General features: G+C 49.2%; 1 protein-coding gene across 1 annotated transcript; it reads left to right on the forward strand.

Annotated features, from left to right (window-relative positions):
- Positions 1–134: 134 nt before the first annotated feature.
- Dnaaf1 (dynein axonemal assembly factor 1) lies at positions 135–20975 on the forward strand. Its single transcript, XM_055621287.1, has 12 exons — positions 135–263; positions 3027–3162; positions 4685–4776; positions 7863–8084; positions 8186–8352; positions 11976–12097; positions 14234–14391; positions 15288–15542; positions 17973–18064; positions 19111–19170; positions 20018–20396; positions 20647–20975. The coding sequence occupies exons 1-12, from the start codon at positions 158–160 to the stop codon at positions 20733–20735; spliced, it is 1878 nt and encodes a 625-aa protein (XP_055477262.1). The 5' UTR covers positions 135–157; the 3' UTR covers positions 20736–20975.
- The last annotated feature ends 45 nt before the right edge of the window (positions 20976–21020 follow it).

The raw sequence follows: 21020 nt of genomic DNA on the forward strand, positions 1-21020 counted from the left end.
CCGGGTGGAACCTCCCCCTCCACCCCACGCTAGGCCCGCCCTCGGCGGCGTAACCGACTGCGCGTGCGCACTGGTTGCCGCGGCGACCGGGAAAGCGTTGGCCAGCCAACGACGCGCACCGTAGTACTGGAGTTGAGTGGCGGAGAGAGAAGCGAGCATGCATCCCGAGGCTTCGGAGCCGCCGGAGGACAGCGCGGCAGAGCCCAGTCTGGAGGAATCGGCAGGCGATCACGGCGACGCGGGGCCAGGGGTCCTCAAAGAAGGTGCTATAGCGCCGGGGAACCGATGGGGCGAGGGCCGGTGTGTTTCACGTGTGCTCATCCACGCAGCTGGGAGCTACCAGCACCCCTCACGCTTGCCCATCTATACAGCTCTAAGAACAGCTAGCCAACTCGCCTCACACATGCTCATTAACACCCCCGGGAATAGCCAGCACCCTCAAATATGCCCATCCACACAGACATGGATCAGTCAGCATCCCACACATAAGCCTGCCCATCACTAGTAATGAATGCTAGACCTTTATTAATATAACCAATCCAGTAATATAGGACACCCATGAGTATTTATCAGGTACCTTCTGTGGCTGGGAACTGTTTACAATGAGTGTAAGACACAGTCCCCAAACAGTGTTCATTGTCATCCAACAACACCCAGCAAATACAGAGAGCTTATTAGCTCTTAAAGTTACATTCGTCTGAGACTTCTAGAGGTGCCTTGCTGGGTAAAAGTGCTTGTAACACAAGCCTAAAACGTGAGTTTGAATCCCAGAAGTACCTAAATGCGACGGCTTGAAACTATCCCAGCATTCCTAAAGTGAGATGGGACAAAGAGACAGGAGAATTGCTCAGAAACTCACGGCTAGCTGTCCTGATGTGTACGGTGCAGCAGAGAAATGGGAGATCCTGCCTCAACCAGGTGGAAGGAAGGCAGGAACTGACCTCCAAAAGTTGTCCTTTGACTTCCACACCCATCTGTGCACATACATACTGGTAATTTTTTTAATTACATGCATTTGAATAGACCAGTTTTTATTAACATTTTAAAATGGGTCTAAAGTGCTTGTTTCCTATAACAAAGATATTTCTTTTTGTAAGTGTTTTTTTTTTTTTTAAGGAGTTAGGTTTTTGTTTTGTTTTAGAGACATAATTTGGAATTCATTATGTAGCCCAGGCTAGTCACAAACTGGAGAGCTTCCTATTTCATCCTTCTGAGTGCTGTGATTACAGAAACGAGCCATCATACTCTGCTGTTTCTGGTGGCTTACACCCAGCTTTGAGGAAAAAAAGATCAAAGAACAAGGCAGTGTAATGAACACCCATGAATGGAAAATGATTAGCATTTTTATCATATTTTTAGTTAAGGAAATAAAACATTACACATAAAATCTGCTGAAGCATCAGAATAATAACCCACCCAGTGAGATTTTACTCCACACTCCCCAGGGAATAAAAAATAAGGAAAGTCTTTTTAATAATAGTGTGCATCAGGTTCTAACACCCAAGGAGAAAGCAGTCCAGAACAAAGCTTCCTCCTTTCACACGATTTTGAGCTGTCGCACTGTGTTCTTGTATATGCTTTTATGTATGAGCTGTTTTTAGGCTGCTACCCACAAGTTACACTTTGAACAACTAAACATGTTTCCAAAAGTGGAAACTGTAGGTTCTTCCTGGTGGAGGTCTGGCAAATGGGAAGATTTACACAGCACACTGCATCACAGTTCTCTCTAAATCAAAGTGGGGAGAGACAGAGATCCTGTCATATCCCAGAGTGGCTGTCATGTTCCGGGTGGCTGTCAGCCAAGGTCATCCTCCCACCTCCCAATCTAGTGGTGTCATGCTATCCCTGGAAAGAGATACAGGCTTGATGAGCACCTGTTCTGGTGAGCAGATTTTGGTGGTGGTGGTGGGTTTTTGGTTTGGTTTGGTTTCGTTTAGGGGGTATTTTGTTTGTTTGTTTGTTTGTTTTTCAAGACAGGGTTTCTCTGTGTAGTCTTGGCTGTCCTGGACTCACTTTATATACCAGGCTGGTCTTGAACCCATGGAGATCCACCTGCCTCTGCCACCCTGAGTGCTGGGATTACAGGTGTGTGCCATATCACCTGGCTTGGTGAGCAGATTTTAACAGAAACTTCTAAACTATAAGTACAGTTCTACTTGTTTTTCTGTTTTCTGAGGGTCTGATTTGTATGACATATGTGGGTGTCCAAGGAGGCCAGAAGAGGGTGTCAGATCCCCTGGAAGCTGAGTTACAGGCAGTTGTGAGCTGCCATATGGGTGCTGAGAACTGAACTGTGGTTCCCTGGAAGAGTAGCAAGTGCTCTTAATGACTGAGCCATCTCTTCATTCCACAGTATAGCAGTTATTACAGCATTATTAAAGACTATGCAAATGTCACATTTAGGCCAATCCTCTATAAAAACTGCACAGGAGAACATAGAAATGTAAGTGAGGATGTTCTTTTTGTGTTCTCAACAGCTGGAATCTGTTGACAGTGCAAATGTCTTTAAGAGCTTGCCTGCAGAGCACAGTGAATTCTGCCTTGAAGCCAATGCACTGGCAGCTTCACCCATCAGTAGGGCTCATGCTCTAGAACAGATGTGGGTATAGAAAACAAGTTCCACAAAACCCACAGGATCCCATTTACACAAATCAAAAACATGACAGCCAGGTCTGTTTTTCTTTTGTTTTGGTGTTTCACTATGTAGCCCAGGTTGATCTCAAACCCAAAACCCAATGGTGAGTCTCCTTACCCAGCTTCCTGGGTGCTGGGATCATAAGACTTGGCCTTCCCATTCCTGTCCTTATTTTTTTTAATATTTATTTATTTTACATAGATAAGTGCACTATCTGCATGTACACCTTGCAGATAAGGGCATCAGATCCCAGTGTAAATGGCTGTGAGCCACCATGTGGTTGCTGGGAATTGAACTCAGGACCTCTGAAAGCACGAACAGTGCTCTTAACCACTGAGCTGTCTTTCCAGCCCCCCTTAACTTTTTTTGATCTTTACAAATTGTTTCACAGAAATTATTGAGACCAAGGAAACATGTGTGGGCCCTTCTACAACATCCTGCCAAAGTCAGCAGCAACAGAGTGGTGACAGCAAATCAGATGGTCACTTAGCTCATACAAGAAATGACAGAGATGATCAGAGCCCCAGGTATGTGTCATGCCACCAAGGGAGGTGCATGGTCGTAGCCCCTTATCCCCTTGCACAGATAGCACCTGAGGAGCCTGCCCAGTTATTAGCAGATCAAGAGAGAGAGAGCAGCAGCTCTTTAGGAGAAAGAGAGGAGGGGTGTTATTTGTGTTTTTGTATATGTGTGCCTATGTGTGTAGGTAGCTATACAGGCCAAAAGACGGTGTTGGGATACCTAGGGCTAGTATTACAGGTGGCTGCGCGCTGCCTGAAATGGGTACCGGGAACTTGTCTCATGTCCTCTGCAAGAGCAGCAAATGCTCATAATCACTGAGCCACCTTACCATGTCTCTAGACCCTAGTTCTTTTTTAAAAAAGAAAAAAGGATCCATTATTATTACTGGGGATGAATGTGAAAACGAGTGCATATAGGCATATATGATGGCACACGTGGAGGCCAACAGACAGTTTTCAGAAATTCATTCTCTCTTTCCGAGGAGGAGTCCAGGGATAAGCCCAGGTGGTCAGGCTTTAGTTTTACCCAATGAGCTAATTTGTCATCCCTCTGCTCCCGCTTCCATAGCCCAGGCAGGACCTCAACCTCATGAACCTCCTGCCTCAGCCTCCTGAGTGTTGGGGTTACACATGTGTACCACCATACCTGGCTCACAGCAGTAGTGTTGATGACACTGCTAGAAGTGCTTCTTAAAAAAGATTTATTTATTATGTATACAGTATTCTGCCTGCATGTATTCTGTCAGAAGAGGGTACCAGATCTCATCATAGATGGTTATGAGCTACCATGTGCTTGCAGGGGGTTGAACTCAGGATCTTTGGAATAACAACAGCCAGTGCTTTTAACCTTTGAGCCATCTCTCCAGCCCTAGAAGTACTTTTATCTGGCCAAACATTACAGTTTTTTAGAATGCCAAAAGCAACAGTTTTGGGTAAAGTCCCAAAGGCTGTAAACAATAAAGAAGTAGGAGAGGCTGCTGGGATGGCTCAGATGAGGGCTTCCCTCAGGATTCCCAGTACCCATGCAAACACCCACACACCTCTCTACATCTGCAGGGGAGGCCAAGAGAGGAGGAGTCCTGGGGCTCACTTGCCAGCCAGTCTACCCAAACCGGCAGTCTCCAGGTTCAGTGAGAGACCTTGTTTCAGAAAATATAGCAGATGTGATAGAGGGAGAAACTGGCCTCCGTGTGACCTTGCACACACAAGAACAGACCAAAGGAGAAGGGAGGAGGAGGAAGATGTAATGTGAGGCTTCAGATTTAGAACTTTAAATAGAATAGATGTAGGAAAGAACCTAAAATGGTACCATGGCTCACAACAGCAATGCAGGGGGTGGGGGCAGAGGCAGGAGGACCACAAGTTTGAGGTCAGCCTAGATTGCATAGTGAGTTCTCAGCCGACCTGGGTGACTGAATGAGACCTTGTCTCCAAACCAAACTAAGCCAAACCAAATGCAAACCTTTGACTTTATTTCACAGGTGACAAGCTGAAACAAGCCTCTTGTTTGTGTTTTGCATTTGAACAGGATGACTAAACAATTCCTTCAAAAACTCTGCAAGCAACACAAGCTGTACATCACCCCTGCCCTGAACGACACGCTATATTTACACTTTAAGGGTGAGTCCCAGGTGTGTCTGAAGGACAGGGAGAACACAGCCTGCAGAGCACATCTTTGTGTTCAGATGCTACCCAAGTGGAACTCGGTCTTGACTGAGTTCATAAAGGGCTGTGTGAGTACAGAGGATCCACTCGCGCTTCTTTGATTGCTTTATTTTTTTTTCCTTGCAGTCTAGGTGATGGAACCCAGAACTTCACACATGCTAGGCAAGCATACTGCCACAGAGACACAACTCTAATTAGGTCCCCTTTCCCTTTCTATTTTGAAACAAGGCTCACCAAATTTCCCAGGCTGGCCTTGAACTCACTTTGTAGCCTAGAGGGATCTTGAACTTTCCATTTTTCTACTTCACTCACCAAGTAGCAGAGATTATAGACCTGTGCCATTAGGCACATAATTAATTTAATCTCAGTATCTTTCAATATTCCCCAACTCCAACTCTCTCTCTCTCTCTCTCTCTCTCTCTCTCTCTGTCTCTTTCTCTCTCTCTGTAGGATCTTGTTACATAGACCATGCTAACCTTGAACTTATGGCCTTTCTGTCTCAGTCTGCTGAGTGCTGGTAGTTCAGGCTCCAGTCAGCACAGCTGGCTCAGGACGAGGCTTTCTTTAGAGCAGTAGTGGCAGTTGTGAACCTTGGGCTTGGGACAGGTGTTATGAAGGATAGAAGATAGGATAGATGACAAAGAACGAGGGTCTTTAGACCTCTCTGAATGCAGAGGTGCTAAGAATGGCATCCTGGCGACTTGGGCTTGGTGTCCAGACCCACATCTGCCTCTGAGCTCAGGTTCACGGCTGGAACCACATTGGCCAGTGATGACCAGGATCCTCCAGCTCTTAGCTGGAGCCCAGAGTGAAGTGGCTGACCTGCTCTTAATCTGTTTGTGCATTTATTCAGGAAGTCTTTCCTGAGAGTCTTCTGTGCATGGGACTTTCTCAGTGCTGGGAATCCAGAGGTGGATGTGGCAAGGATGGTTTAGGATTTTGTAAGGTCGGGCAGGCATGAGTGGGCAGCTGTGGGGCGGAGGGCATTGCACAGGGAGGCACACCAGGCTCAGCAGCACCCAGGCCTTAGGGTTTGGAAGAACTCCCCACCTGTCTCCTCCCTTCTGCCCCTCTGGAATTCTCCAGCTGGCATCAGAGCAGAGCAGGGGTTAAAACAACAGGTCCTAAATGTAAAACCAGAAAAACAAAACAGGTCCTGGGGACAGAGACTAGGGAGAAGGGAGTCAGAGGAGCCAATGTGTCAGGCTGAGTTCAGAGAGAGAAGGGAGCTGGGAGAGAGGTGCCTCCCTTAGTCATATGTCACCACATAATAAGTGACCCTGAAACTTAGCAACTTCAAACTTAATATCTCACACAGGATCTGTGTGTGATTATTAGCTGGGTAGCTCTGACTGAGGGATCTTCGTGAGGTTTGGTGGAATTGCCAAGTGCCCTCAATTACCTGAATGCTGGGCTGGGACTGGAGAATGGCTGTGGGCCACAGCCTTATTTACCCACCATGTGAGCCTGTCTTTGGCTGCGGGGTCCATACAGAGCAAGCTGCCAAGAGGAAGAACGAGGTGGGAATAGGAGTCCCAGCTCCAGCAGTGGCACATGCCATGCTCTGCCTTATCGTCCTCTCAGGGCCACCCTCTTCTCGTTGTTGGTTTTTCTTTCAAAATAAAAAAGGAAAGGAGGGCTAACAAGAGACAGCAGCACAATACAAGGGCCTGTGGTAAGCTGGGGGCAGGGGTGCCAGGTTGGAATGGAAAAATGAGTCTGAGGCTGAGAGAGGTCAAGGAGGGAAAAGGTCAACAATGTGACTTAGCAATAAGGATGTCACTGGGGACCTCATCTTCTAGTGGTAATGATGGGAACAAAAGGGAGACACTGGTTTAGAGATTGCTGCTGAAGGAACAGAGGGAGCAAACGGGGTGCTTTTCCTAGTGAGGGGGCAAGGCGTGGGACAAGAGCTGGAGGGTAGAGCAGAAAGAGACCCATGCTGGAGTACAGGAAAGAGGCATATAGAAGCACTGAGACTAGTTCAGTGACCTGAGAGGGCTTCAGTGTGGCTCAGTGGGACAGGGTTCACCCACAGGTGTGAATGAAGCCTTGTGTTCACTCTCCCATTCTAAAAGTAAAAAAGGGGAGGGGGCAGGAGAGGAGGTGGCTTTGGAAAGAAAATCTGTTACTAGCTGAGCATGCTGGTGCATGCCTTTAGTCCCAGCACTTGAGAGGCAGAGGCAGTCAGATCTCCTTGTAGGCCAGGTTGTTCTACACAGCAAGTTCCAGAATAGCCAGGACCACATAGAACTGTAGGTCGCAACCCTTTTGTGGGGGAGGGTCAAGTGACCCTTTCACAGGGGTCGTCTAAAACCATTGGAAAACACAGGTATTTATATTATGATTCCTAACAGTAGCAAAATTACAGTTATGAAGTAGCAACAAAATTAATTTTATGGTTAAGGTCACCACAGCATGAGGGACTGTGCTAAAGAATCTCAGCCTTAGCCAGTGGTGGTGGCACATGCCTGTAATCTTAGCACTCAGGGAGGGAGATGCAGGCAGATCTCTATGAGTTCAAGGTCAGCAAAGGCCTACAAAGTGAGCCCAGGACAGCCGAGGCTACACAGAGAAACCCTGTATAAAAAGGGGGAAAAAAAGAAGTATAGCATTAGAAAGATTGAGAAACACTGACATGGAGAGACCCACCCTCAAGGTGCCAGCAGATGCAGTGTCTGTGAGGACTGCTTCCAGGTTCACAGATGGAGACTTCTGTCTGGCACCTCAGTTCGTAGCCCAAGGTGACCTCAAACTTGTCATCCTTCTGCTGTGGCCTGCAGGGAGCTGGGATCATTGTCCCTTGCCACTATGCCAGGCAGTCTTTCTCTAAAAGGGCAGTAATCTCATCACGTGGCCCCACCCTCAAAAACTCCTCATCTCCCAAAGGCTCCTCCTTTTAACACCCTGGAGCTAATGGCCTTCGACATCAGAATTTGCAGACACCGGAACACACAGCCTCTGCCAACAGACGAAACCTGACAGTGTCCAGGCTCCTCCCCTCTGAGCATCCAGGAGCCTGAGCTGCCCCTCCCCTCCAGGCTTTGACCGCATTGAGAACCTGGAGGAGTACACTGGCCTCCGCTGCCTCTGGCTGGAGAGCAATGGCATCCAGAGGATCGAGAACCTGCAGGCCCAGACCGAGCTGCGCTGCCTCTTCCTGCAAGTGAACCTGTTGCACAAAATCGAGAACCTGGAGCCGCTCCAGAAGCTGGACGCGCTCAACCTGAGCAACAACTACATCAAGACCATCGAGAACCTCTGTAAGCCTGGCAGCCCTGCTCCGTGCCACATCCCAGCAGAGATTCTAGAGTGTGGGCCGGGAGCAGGCGCCACTGTTGCTCACTTTGCCGCCTCCCTCCAGCCTGCCTCCCTGTCCTGAACACACTGCAAATGGCCCACAACCGCCTGGAGACGGTGGCAGATATCCAGCACCTCAGGGAGTGCCCGCAACTCTGTGTCCTCGACCTCTCCCACAACATGCTGAGTGACCCCGAGATCCTGACCGTGCTCGAGAGCATGCCCTGTCTGGTAGGTACGGCATGTCACAGACAGAGTGCTTCAGGGTAAACATCGCCCTCTCTCCTTCCCATCCCTCCTCCCTTCTTTTTTCTTTTTGTGGTTGTGTGACTTTTCCTGGGGAGACTTGGACAAGTACCTAGATGCCCCTAATAGGGCACTGTCAAGAGAGCAAAGAAAGGATTCCACCTAAATGTTAGGAAACCCATGCATTTACTGGGCTACTTGCAGGAGCCTGGGTGACTCAAAGCCTGCATCACTGGGAAACCCCCTCAGCATGGGGACACTCCTGAGAGTGGCTTCCCTGGAGCTCCTGGATGGCTTGCAGGCACCTGTCAGCTGTGGCTGAGTATCTTCCACATAACCTCAGTGGACAGCAGAGACCTTATGCAGTTTAAGTTTCAGCTTTCTGAGACTTGGGAGTTTTCGTTTTTTTACTTCCTGTGCCTTGTGTGTTTCCTTATTTCTTTTGACACCCCCCCACACACACACATCTCCCAAGAGGGGAAGTTTCAAGCTGAAAGGAATAGTTTCAGAACAGTGGTTTTAGCTGAGTTTCCCAAGTGGCAGATGTACCTTTTATTTTAAACATTGCTGTGGCCTTACACAATAGTTCCTGTGAGCCATTCTACTACTCTTTTAGTGTGTTTGTGTGTATGATGTTAAATGAATATAAATATATATTAAACAAACACACACATATATACATACATATGTCCTGCTGGGCATGCTTTTTTAGAGACCCCGACTAAGCTGTTCCTCGACTAAGTTTCCTGAATTAGTTTCAGAAGTGTTCTATCCACAGTCTGAACAACACCCACATTGTTCAGAGACAGCATTCCTCAGTCAATCCCTTTTGATCTGAGTGTCCTGTCTCTGCTGTTTCGCTGCTGCATTCATTTGACAAGGAAACTGTGTCCAGGGCGACCTCCTGGACCTGGACCTGGAGAACTTTGCTACTTGGTAAGCTCTGTTGACTCTGGTGTTTCCAGAGGGCAGTCAGCAAGTTGCTTAGACCCCAGTTCAACATCATCCCCCAGGGTGCATCACGCAGGCCTGCAGCGTCTCTCTCTGCAAGATGGGTTAGTGAGCTCATGCATTGTACCTGAGGAGCCTCATGGTGTTCCCATCGTGTTTTGCAGCTGTCTTGGCAGAGCCATGTGGTCATCTCTAGCCCTTGTATTTCTTCTTTGTGTGTTTAAAAAACCTTGGAAGAGCCAGACCCAAGTGCTGGCTCCTTCCTTCCACCTGTCAGTTGTCAGAATGGATCAAGGCCCTCACCATCTCTGACAGGGCCCTGAGGTTTTGCTCTGTTTTTGTCACTGGGCAGCTCCCGGTATGAGCTGATCTGAGTTACCTGTGTTCCTTGCCATCGTGTGTGTGTGTGTGTGTGTGTGTGTGTGTGTGTGTAGGTGGCATTCTTCACACACCAGCTCCTCTTATGAAGATGCCAGTCAGGCCATTTGGGGCCTAATGACCTCACTCTAACTTAGTTACCTTGTCCATGATCCTGTGCAAATATAGTCACATTCTGAGGTACTGAGGTGAGAAACTGGGGGCCAGGAGAGGGCACATAGGACAACACAGGACACTCTAGTCTGTTGAAAGTGGCCACCTTTTGTTGTTGTTGTTTCGGAAGCAACACTGAACAGCACAAGCTGTACAAGGAATGGAGAACACATTTCCCACAGTTTTCAGTCCAGCAGAACCCAGGGTCTGCTTCTCTTCCTCACAGCCCTCAGGGGAGACACTTCAGGCTTTGCCACTCAGCACATCCTTCAGGGCTCTGGTTACCTCATCAGCACTCAGACTGTTCAAAAACACATTCTTCTCTTGGCCATAACTAGAGTGGGCCCAGAGCTCGGGCTGCCCCTCTGAACATTCTCGGATAAGAATGGGCAGGCCAGGGTGCACCTTCTTCACCTCCAAGTAAGGTTCCTGGATGAGATACTCACACCCTGGCTGCCTGGCAAATGCTAGCATAAGTGCATGTGAATCTCATGTAGCCCTAGCTTGGTACTGATCACTCAGCTTAGCAGTGGAGGCCGCCATCTTGTTTATTTTGAGGTTCAACTGTCCTTGAACTTGCTTGTTGTGTTAGGGAGGGTGGCCTTGACTTCTCCTACCTTTGTGTCTCAAGTGCTTGGAACAGCTATGGACCCCCATACCAGTTAAAAGTGGCCACCTGACCTGTGTGTGTGTGTGTGTGTGTGTGTGTGTGTGTGTGAGTGTGTGATGCCTTTAAATGCTGGAATACTTTTCTGCTTTCTGCTGTGAACCTTGAAAATACAGCAAGGCCAGCAAAGGAGCCATGAGACCAGAGCATGGTTCAAAGAGAAATGGCCCCCACAGGCTCATATTTCTGAACGATTGGTCATTAGGGAGTGGTGCTACTTGACAGGGATTAGGAGGTATGACTTCTTGGAGTAGGTGTGGTCTTGTTGGTGTGCCTTGGGATTCCAAATACTCATGTCCCACCCAGTGTCTCTCTGTTACTGCTGCCTGTGGATACAGATGTGAAATTCTCAAGCCATTTTGCCAGCACCATGTCTGCCTGCACACCACCGTGCTTCCCGCAATGATGACAGTGGTCTAAACCTCTGAAACTGTAGGCAAGCCCCAATTAAATGCTTTCCTTTCTAAGAGCTGCCATGGTCATGGTGTCTCTTCACAGCAACCCAACACTGCCTGAGACACATGGCAAGTTCAAAGCTAACCCACTAATATATAATATGGACATGTTTCCCAACAACATAAATCATTTTAGATGTGAAAAGCATCTGATGTGATGAGGCAAACAGATTACAAAATGATTGATTCTCAGTAACCCTCTCTGCTTCCTCAGGGAGAGACCAGAAGGTGCATATCTGGCCATGGGAAAAGGGTGCTTGCATTGCTAGGTCAGCTGTATTCTGACCCCCAGGGGATCTGGTACCCAGTGGGAAAGGCCTCTCCTGGTGGCCTGTACATCCATCCCAGTCATGCCTCTTTGTGTGTTTTGTTATTGTTTTTGTTGTTTTAAGACAAGGGCTCATGTAGCTAAGCCTGGCATCCCTCAGTCATTGATTCTTATCTGTTGCTCCTGCAAATATTTTCTTGAAATGGGTCCCAGGTAGGAAGAACCAGAAACAATTAGACCCAAGTGTTTCAGTAAGAGATGTTGAGAGATGAAGCTAAGAGAACCACTGAGCTTGTTGAGGGCCTTGGGGAATGCTCTCCAGACAGGCTCAAGAGTGTCAGAGCCCGGGAGACCTTTCCATTGTGTCACTGTGCTAGGACATGGCACTGGCACTTTGCTTTGCTCAAGAAAATGAATTGTGTTATTCTGAGGGCACGAAACGTGATGACGCTAACCATCTTGTGTGTTTTGTTATTATTACATTGCATGTAGCATGTGCACTGTGTGTGTGTGTGCGCGCGCACACACGCATAGAGGCATAGACATGTTGGCCAGGAAATGCATGTAGGGGTGAGAGGACAACTCTCAGGAGTTGGTTCTCTCCTGCCATGTCAGTTCTGGAGACTGAATTCAGGTCATCAGGCTTGGCAGCCAGTGCCTTTGCCCACTGTGCCCTCTCACAGGCCCTGGCCCTCTGGCTTTGGTAATCAGTTTGGCCTGGCATGTTGTTTTGCAGCGTGTACTGAACCTGATGGGGAATGCAGTGATCAAACACATCCCTAACTACCGCAGGACTGTGACTGTCCGTCTGCTGCACTTGACTTATCTGGATGACAGGCCAATTTTCCCCAAAGACAGGTAAGAAGGGAGACCCTGGGACATGTGCATTTGAGTGCTTCTAGTCCAGCACACTTGGTAGACTTTCAAGTTTTCTGATTTTTGAGCATTTTCACAAATCACTAAATACCCCCTGGACCCCATTAATGGCACCACCAGTGTCGACCACAGGAGCAGGAGCGCTTGTTCACAGAATATTTACTTTTTTAGTGTTTACTTACTTTGTGTGTGTGTGTGTGTGTGTGTGTGTGTGTGTGTGTGTGTACCATGGGACACCTTCTTGCACAGGAGCTCAGCTTACATTGTGTTGGTCCTGGGCACTGAACACTAAACTCAGGCCATCAGGCTCAGCAGCAAACTCCTTTCCCTGTTGAGACATCTCCCTGGCTTTTGTCCTCTGTGAAGTCTTCATTTCTTAAAATCTTGTGAGCATTCTCCTGAAGGCACAAGTTTGATTTTCTTAGGTAGATAATAGAGGAGTAGAGGCCAGATGACAATATCAGCTCCATCGAAGAGACACCAAATGATTTTCCAAAATGGCCTCGCCATCTTCCTTTCTTCCCAGCATTGTGAGAGGATCTAAGTTTTCTGCATCCTTGCCAAAATCTATCATTTTCACTCCTGTTGTGGGAAGTAAATTGGGGGCTTGCCATGCCTGTGATCAGCTCCTCCCTGGTGGCTCGTGGGAGGTGGATTTTTGGTTTTTCCTTATGCACTGGCTGTTGTCACCTGTTCTTTGGGAAATGTTGGCTTTCTGTGTCTACTCACTTAAAAAGAATAGTGTACCTTTCTGAAGGAGCAATTTTGGCTAAAGGAAAAACTAAGCCAGAGTACAGAGTTCTCATCCCTCTTCCCAGTTTCCAAGTATAAGCATCTTGCATCCTTGGGGACACTTGTTACAACTGATGAACCAAAATTGATATAAGATTAGTAAGTGAACTACAAACTTTATTTTTTTAAAGATTTATTTATTATGTATATAGTGTTCTGCCTGCATGTGTGCCTGCCATGCCAGAAGACGGCACCAGATCTCACTATAAATGGTTGTGAGCCACCATGTGGTGGCTGAGTATTGAACTCAGGACCTCTGGAAGAGCAGCCAGTGCTCCAAACCTCTGAGCCATCTCTCCAGCCCTACTCCAAACTTTAAAGTTTTGTTTTTACTTTTATGTGTGTGTGTATGTGAGAGTGAGTGAGTGTGCACAGGTACAAGCATGAGACCAGAAGAGGGCATGAAATCCCTTGAAGCTGGAGTTACAGGCAATGGTGAGCCACCCAGTGTGGGCCTGGGAACTGAATTCGCGTCCTCTAAGAAAACAGTAAGCATTCTTAACCGCTTGGTCATCTCTCCAGCTTCTTGATTTTGAAGAAATGAGTGCGTTCAGGAGGGAGGAGATGCTCAGCGAAGCGCCTCCCTCATAAGCAGGGAATTTAACTCTGACTCCAGAACCCGCACAAAAAGCTGAACACTCTGGCATGCACCTGCAATCCCAGCTCTGTGGAGGTGCAGATAGGGTGACTGGAATGCACTGGCCAATCTGCCTAGCCTACTTCTCAGGTCTCAGGAGATACCCTGCCTCAAAAACAAGATTGATGGTACCTAAAGAGGAGAGACACACAAGGTCATACCCTGGCCTCCACGTGCATATTCACCCATGTGTACTTGCATACACATGTACATAGACACAAGGCCCAGGAGCGAACAAGTTTGGCCAGATAGCGTATGTTTGTAATTTCAACCTTCACAACTTGAGGAGAGCCTGATAGAGAGATGGCTCAGAGATTGAGAACATTGCCGTTCTTTCAATAGACTCTAGTTGGGTTCCCAACACAACTTATAACCACCTATAACTCCAGCTCCAGGTGATCCGATGCCCTATTCTAATTCTGATGTCACCTGCATGCTTATTATGGTATACATACATATACATAACATGAAATATAAATAAATCTTTAAATAGAAGACTTAATTCAGGCCTATAGCCTCCTCCTGTATCTCTTTCCCCTTCCCTGCCTTCCAGGGTCTTATACTCCCTGGAACTCATTATTTAGGCTAGGCTGGTCTCACACTCAAACTCACGGCAGTCCTCCTGCTCGGGTGCTGACATCATGTGCTCATGCCCAGCTCCCAGTTCTGCCCTTCTTGTCCTTACCTAGGGCGTGTGCAGAGGCGTGGGCCCGAGGGGGCTATGCAGCTGAGAAGGAAGAACGGCAGCAGTGGGAGAGCAGGGAACACAAGAAGATAACAGACAGCCTGGAAGCCTTGGCCATGATCAAGCGGCGGGCTGAGGAACGGAAGAGGGCAAGAGAAAGAGGTGCGCCCCAGGCCGCAGTGGCACAAGCTGCAGACTGTGGCCCTTTTCACACCACCCTGGGATACAGGATTAGAAGAAAGATAAAAGGCTAGACACTTACTGCAGATAGGTCACAGAGATGTCAGAACGATTCCTTGGTGGACATACAGTTTTCTCCTTTAATGAGGAAAGCTGATTTGCATGCTAATGGAATAGATGTGCTTGCTTATTTTTACATAAAGAATTAAACCTTGAGGGCTGCAGAGATGGCTCAGCAGTTAAGAACACTGGTTGCTCTTCTGAGGACCCAGGTTTGATTCCTAGCACCCGCATGGTGGCTCACAAGATCTGACATCCTCTCCTGGCTCCCTTGGGCTCCAGGTACTCATGTAGTGCATAGACACGCAAGCCAGCAAAACACCCATACCCATAAAAAAAAAGAATGACCCCTTGACTGACGGCCAGATGTGTTAAGGCATAGAGCATCTTCAGGCATTACAGTTGATCTGTGCTATAGTCTCGTTGAGGGTTCTGGTTGGTAGGAGGTCATCGCATCAAAGGACAGACACACGCTTAGGACTACTTCGAAAATTGTTGAGAATTCTGCCTTAACCTCAAGCCAAAGTCCAGCTGATGAATTTGTAGTTTTATGATCACTGGATATGTGTGTTGCACTGTGGTGTAGTGTAGTGTGGTGGCACAGGTATGTTGGGCATGGGCAGGGCCTTTCACAAATTCCTGGGTCCTTCCTGAGCCAAGGGCTTGCCAGCAGCTGTCAGCCCGTGTGACCCCGGGGTCGCACTCAAAATGACTTTCATCTCAAGACTACCGTCCAGTCAACCTAACAGCACAAACCTGTAATCCCAGCCCAGCCTCAGGCAGAATTCCAAGCTCAACTCTGGACTTTACTTCTCTAGGGAAGACACCCCTGCCAGACAGTGAGGAGAGTACCACTGCCAGCCCAGAGGTTCAGGAAGGGCCACCCATGGGGGAAACCCAGCAGAAAATGGAGTTGTTTGTGAAGGAGAGCTTCGAAGCCAAAGATGAACTGTTCCCAGAGAAGCTAGGCACAGAAGAGGAGCTGCCTGTGGTGGTGAATGGGACAATGGAAAAGCCAGACTTGCCTGCGAGCCTGGCTCACACTCGGTCACCTGTGGGGGTCAGCCCTGAAGGTAAGGCAGCTGAGACTACAGAGGGCAGTCCCTGACGCTGCCTAGCTATGACCTCTGTCCCCGCACACAGCTTTGACTCAGACTCTGAATCCACTGCCTTGGTTCTTTCTAGAAGACGCAGTCCATGGGAAATCTCATTTCCTAAGAGTGCACCCTTGAAAATGCACATGTCACATTAAACCAGATAAAGTTATATAAGCAACAGGGAAAGCTATTAGCAGAATATTTTACTTAAGTCAGTGGCTCATCTGGAATCAACAGGAGAAGCAATGATGTTTGGCATTGGCTTTTGGGTGAGGCTTTCCCAGCCAAGTGTATATTTGATACTCACTGCACAAAGGGGACAGTGCTACCAAGCAAGCACACAAGACTGGCTCACACTCCCAGGGAGGCCGCTTTCATTTAAAATGTAGAGCTGGAGAGACGGAGCTTTTTCTGGGGAGATAGAGACAGGTGGATCTGTGGAACTCACTCGCCAGCCAACCTGGCTTTATTCATGAGCCCCAGGCCCCAGAGAGAGACCCTGTCCTAGCTTGTTTTCTGTTGCTATGATAAAACGTTCTTATCAAAAACACATAGGGAGGAAAAAGGTTTACTTGGCTTAACTTCCAGGTCATCACTGAGGATGTCAGGGCAGGAACTCCAGCAGGAACCAGAGAAGCACTGCTTACCAGCCGCTCTCTGGACCATGCTCAACTAGCTTTCCCAAACAGCTTGGAACCACCTGCCCAGGGAATGGTGCTTTGCATAGTGGCCTGGATCCTTCTATACCACCAATTAGAAGCCAAGGCAGCCCTTCACAGACATGCCCACAGGCCAGTCTGATGTAGGCAGCTCTTCAGCGAAAGCTTTTCTCTCACATGACTCTAGGCTATGTCTACTGATAGGTAAACACACTTCCCCAGGAGGCCATGGGATGGCTTGGAACATTTTTAGCCCCAGGGCCGTGGACAGCACTCAGAGCCCAAGCCTGACTGGGTGTGAGGTCTGGCCCAGAAAGTAGGCCCTGCTGCATGGAGAATCCTGGAAGTGCTGTGTTCTCACTAAGGGGATCTCACTAAGTGTTCTTACTAAAGGATTAGGTGCCAGGGCTGAAGAAATTACCATGCAAGTGAAGGGGCCTGGGTAGGGCAGAGCCTCAGCAATGCACCTGGCTGGACCTTATTTTAGGAGTTTATGCTACCAACCACCAAAGGTTTGAACTAAGAAAAGCCACCTGTCTTTGTTATATAACATCTTTAAAAGCCCTTCATATCCAAGTCCTTTATAGGATGTATGGGTTTGGCAGGAATAGGGGATTACCCCTGGCCTGCTCCCAGAACCTTAGGGCCGGGGGCTAAGAGACAAGAAATACAGGACACAGAGAGCAGAGGGCAGGGGGAGGCACCCACGGGCAGCCTACAGAGGAGAGTGAGGCAGGGAACTCAGGTACCCCATGCTGTACATCAAGCAAGGTAGAAAATACAGGGCAGATAGCAGGGATTGGAGAGCCACAACCACCAAGAGAAACCTGCTTTTGATGCCCTGCCATGCTCGTCAGGTATGCTATGGCTCTTTTGAGTTTGTTGAGGCTCTGTGCCAGAATGTCTTGTCTAGGGACTGGGGCCATGCCTTGCTTTGATGATTGCTTATGCAACAAGGAAAGGCTGCTGTCTCTAGCTCAGGGTAGATGGAAGGTAAATTGTCAAACCTTTGGCCTGTCCTGTTGTGAGCTTCTGGGAAAATGTTTCTGTTTAGCAAGGGTCTTGGCTTGTCCCAAAGCTTTCCAAACATGGATGTACTTTGGCTGGTATTTGATGGTACGGAGCTCCTAGGTTCAGCATGTGGGTCTGTGTCACCACCTCCATTACAAATATCACAAATGGGTCTGCAGGTCATGATGGACTTTCTGGCTCAGCCACTCCTTTCCTGTGCCCAGTTGGAGGTGACAGTGTGAGTGAAGAGACCACACAGGGACAGGACTTAGAAACCTGGCAAGGGGGGCCTGGCAGAGGACCCATAGTGCTTCCACCCAGCCAGGCAGCCTGGCTGTGTTAAGTGGTACAGGCCCCTAACCCTGGAGAACAGGCAGCCCTGTACTTGACAGGCAGTGCATGCTGGCAGAGAGGCCTCCGCCAGGGCTGGGCTGCAGGACTGGCCTCTTTGGGTTTTGGAACCGGCACTTGTCCTGAGCACATTCCTTTCTTGCTGGGTAGACTCGGCTGCTTCTGCAGTCTCTAGACTCACCTCATGTCGCTGAAGGGCCAGCTTCTTCCTGGTTTTCCTCAGCTGGGAGTAGGGGTGCAACCCTGCTGAGTGGTTTCCACCCTGGCAGCCACCCAGCCACATCCAGGAAGGGCTGTCCTTCCACCTTAACCGCCAGCTTGTCAGCCCAGCCTTTGTATCTGAAACCAGTGCCAGGGTAAGTAACTCCTCACTGCTGTTCTTCAGAGTCCACGTCCCCAGCAGCAGCTGTTGATGCGGCCAAAACGGACGACACAGAGGCCATTGCCCTTGGGACCCAGGAGAAGCTTTTCATCGATGTGAGCAGGGGTCCTCAACCTGAGGGTGGGGTGACACCTCTGTGGTCCTCACTGATTCAGGAGTTCTCCGGCTGATACAGCTGGCACAGCTGTATCATACTCTAGCCACCTTGCTCACACTCAGGTCTGGGGGCTGGTCCGTTTACCTCACCTGGACTGTGAGGGCCACCCTTGAGTTTCCAGAGACCTTACAGTGCAAAGCAGTTCTGTGGTCAGCTCTACAGTCACAGTACATCACTAGTCTGCTAGGCCTCACTCCTAGAATCTGGCAGGTGGCTCTGGCCACCTCATTGGCTGGTCCCCACTCTGGCTTCCTGCTGATTCACATAGTGCAATTTGTCCACAGTCCCTCCCAGCAAATGGTGGGTTACAGCTGTGTTACCACTCCCCAAAGCTCCTCCCATTTGGATGACAGTCATGTATTTCCTGCATGCAAGGCATGAAAAGCCACACACTGTCATCTTGTCCCAAGAACTGCAATCCAGTAAAGCAGTAATTCAGGGGGCAGGCAAACCCCTGTATCTGGGGCTCACTCTTCCTGCCCATGGCCTAAGCTTTTCAAGAACTGATAATAGATAGCACACAGCGAGGACAGAATCCGAGTCGGCCTTGCTTGAGTGTTCTGAGTATTCTGAGGTATGCAGTGTTATATTACCATCCCAATATTATGGAGAAGGAACTGGAGAAACAGAGGGTAAGCAACTTGCCCACGGCCACACAGCTAGGAAATGTTGGTGTGGCTTTCTAGTTTTCAGGAGGTACATGAGGCACAGACTTATGTGTAAGAGGTACTTTTGAGTTTGGGTTCCCTATCACAGAACAAAGTGAAGCAGCTACGATAATCTTCCCGTGCCCAGCTTGTGAATGCTCCTCCGCTGGCTAGATGGCTGGACTGGAAGTGGCAGTGTGACTTTGAACATGCTGAGGCCTTTTGGTGGGCATGGGTGGGCGGGGCCTTGGTGATGGTCCCTTATGACATCTTGTTTCCTGTTGATACTGTCTTCCACGGTTGTCTCTGGATGATATGTGGTCACTGGCTCTTTCAGGACCTGCCTGACTTGGAAGATGTTGATGGCACTGACTTGTCTACGGAAGACCAGATAAAGGTCAGCAGCACCCTCTTCCCTTAGCCCAGAATAGCCTCAGACTTGTGGCAGCCTCTGCCTCCCAAGTGCTGGGGTTACAGGCATGCACCATGCCTAGTTTTTTCTGTAGCTTTTGATACAGGGTCTCACTGTGTAGCCCATGGCTAGCCTGGAACTCGCTATGTAGACCAGGCAGGCCTTGAACTCAAGAGATCCACCTGCCTCTGCCCCTGGAGTGCTAGGCTGGAGTGCACCCCATGCCTGTCCCTTAGAAGCCATTTCCTTCTCATGAAAGTGAGCTGCCCTTCTGAGCAGAGCAGCCTCGCTTCCACCTCACTGAACAGCCGCTCTCCAGCCCCTCTGAGGGTTTGATTCAGCCACTTGGCAAGTTCTATGGGTGGCTGCATGAAATGAAGTGGGAACGGTCTGCCTTATGCTGTGTTCCTTTTCACATCTCCCAAACTCCCCTACTAAAGCTATACCTAGAAGGAAGAAGCACGTGGGCGAGACACCCGGCTCTCCTCCCTGTGGAGCCAGGGAGCCAGCAAGCAACTGTGTCAGACCACATCCCCAGAGGATGCTTTGGAGGGAACTTCTGCATGAGGCCTCATCCCCAAACAGGCACACAGGCCACAGCTGTGTGGGCTGAAGAGTAGTGGGCTATGGGGTGTGGCTTGGAGACTAGGGTCCAGGCACTGGTAGGGTGTGATATAGGGGAGTTGTGTGGGTGGGGAGTAAAGCACAGAGAAACTGCTGGTTGAGGCGTCCATCCCCTAGCCCTGTACTGGCCTGCATCCTCCCTAACCTTGCAAGTGCTTTTCTACATTGCAACCATGGGAAAAGCAGACACGGTTCACTCTCTCACCAGGAAACCGGCACCCCAAAAATCCAGGCCATTTCCAGCTTGAGTGACGACAGTGACCTCGAACTGGACAGCTCTTCCCTCTCGATGCTTGATGGCACTCCCACAGACAACACAGGTGTGCTCTCACACGTATTTGCACTCTCCAAAGGCCTCTCAAAGACAGCCTGGGTACCTTTCGCAGACATATGTAAACCAACAGCGACAACAGAATTGGAAACCCAACGTCACGACTCTGGCACCACCTCTGCAAGACCCCTCATCCAGGAGCTGGAAGAGGGAAAGCCAGACCAGTCACTCCTGCCCCAACCTTGTGCAAGTGACCCCGCACTTGGCCAGTCTAGTGAAGATGGAGACAGCCAGCTGACTGCAGCCACTCCACTAGGTAACACTCAAGAGGCCATGTCGGGAGGTGACCTGCAGACCCTCCAGCCAGTAGAACCTCAGGGAGGGGGTGATAAAAGGGGGTTCTGCATCACTCAGAGGTGACCACCTTTGAGGTGGCTTATAATCCCTGGGCTCCTCTTGCCCAACAGTAAGGGGTATTTCAGGAGTCTGTGGCTAACCTGGACCCCACTGCTCAGCCAGAGAGCAGCTCTACCCAAGTACTGATTTGTTTTCTCCTATCTCTTCAGGAGCTGAGAATGAAGCACAGTCTTTGTTGGACCTGGAGGAGCCCCGTGCCAGGGAAGGCCTGGAAGATATTGAATTTGGCTTGGACTAACCCTAAGGCAGTCTACACTGTTAGGCTAGCGGTGGCAAAGTGGATGCAGGGCACTCTGTCCTGGGCATCGCTGCTGATGCACTCTGGGACCCTGCACGGCAGGAACTGTGCAGCCATACCCATGTGACTTACACCCAGTGCTCCTCTTTCCCCTGGTTACAGACCCCTTGAGTACATAAACGCTTTCTGACCCACACAAGTCAGCATGTTACTGGGTTGCCAGTCAGGCTCTTCTGATGAGGCCAGAGACCCCACCCCACTGTGCTGTCAAGTGTGTGTGTTTGG

Source organism: Psammomys obesus, unplaced genomic scaffold (genome assembly GCF_907164565.1).
Source record: "Psammomys obesus unplaced genomic scaffold, mPsaObe1.curated_primary_1811, whole genome shotgun sequence".
NCBI lineage: Eukaryota > Metazoa > Chordata > Mammalia > Rodentia > Muridae > Psammomys > Psammomys obesus.

Coding starts and splice junctions, on each gene's coding strand:
- Dnaaf1 (XM_055621287.1), top strand. CDS start 158: ATGCATCCCGAGGCTTCGGAGCCGCCGGAGGACAGCGCGGCAGAGCCC. Junction 14,392..15,287: donor GAAGAGGGCAAGAGAAAGAG/GTGCGCCCCAGG, acceptor TTACTTCTCTAG/GGAAGACACCCCTGCCAGAC. Junction 19,171..20,017: donor CTACGGAAGACCAGATAAAG/GTCAGCAGCACC, acceptor CTCTCTCACCAG/GAAACCGGCACCCCAAAAAT.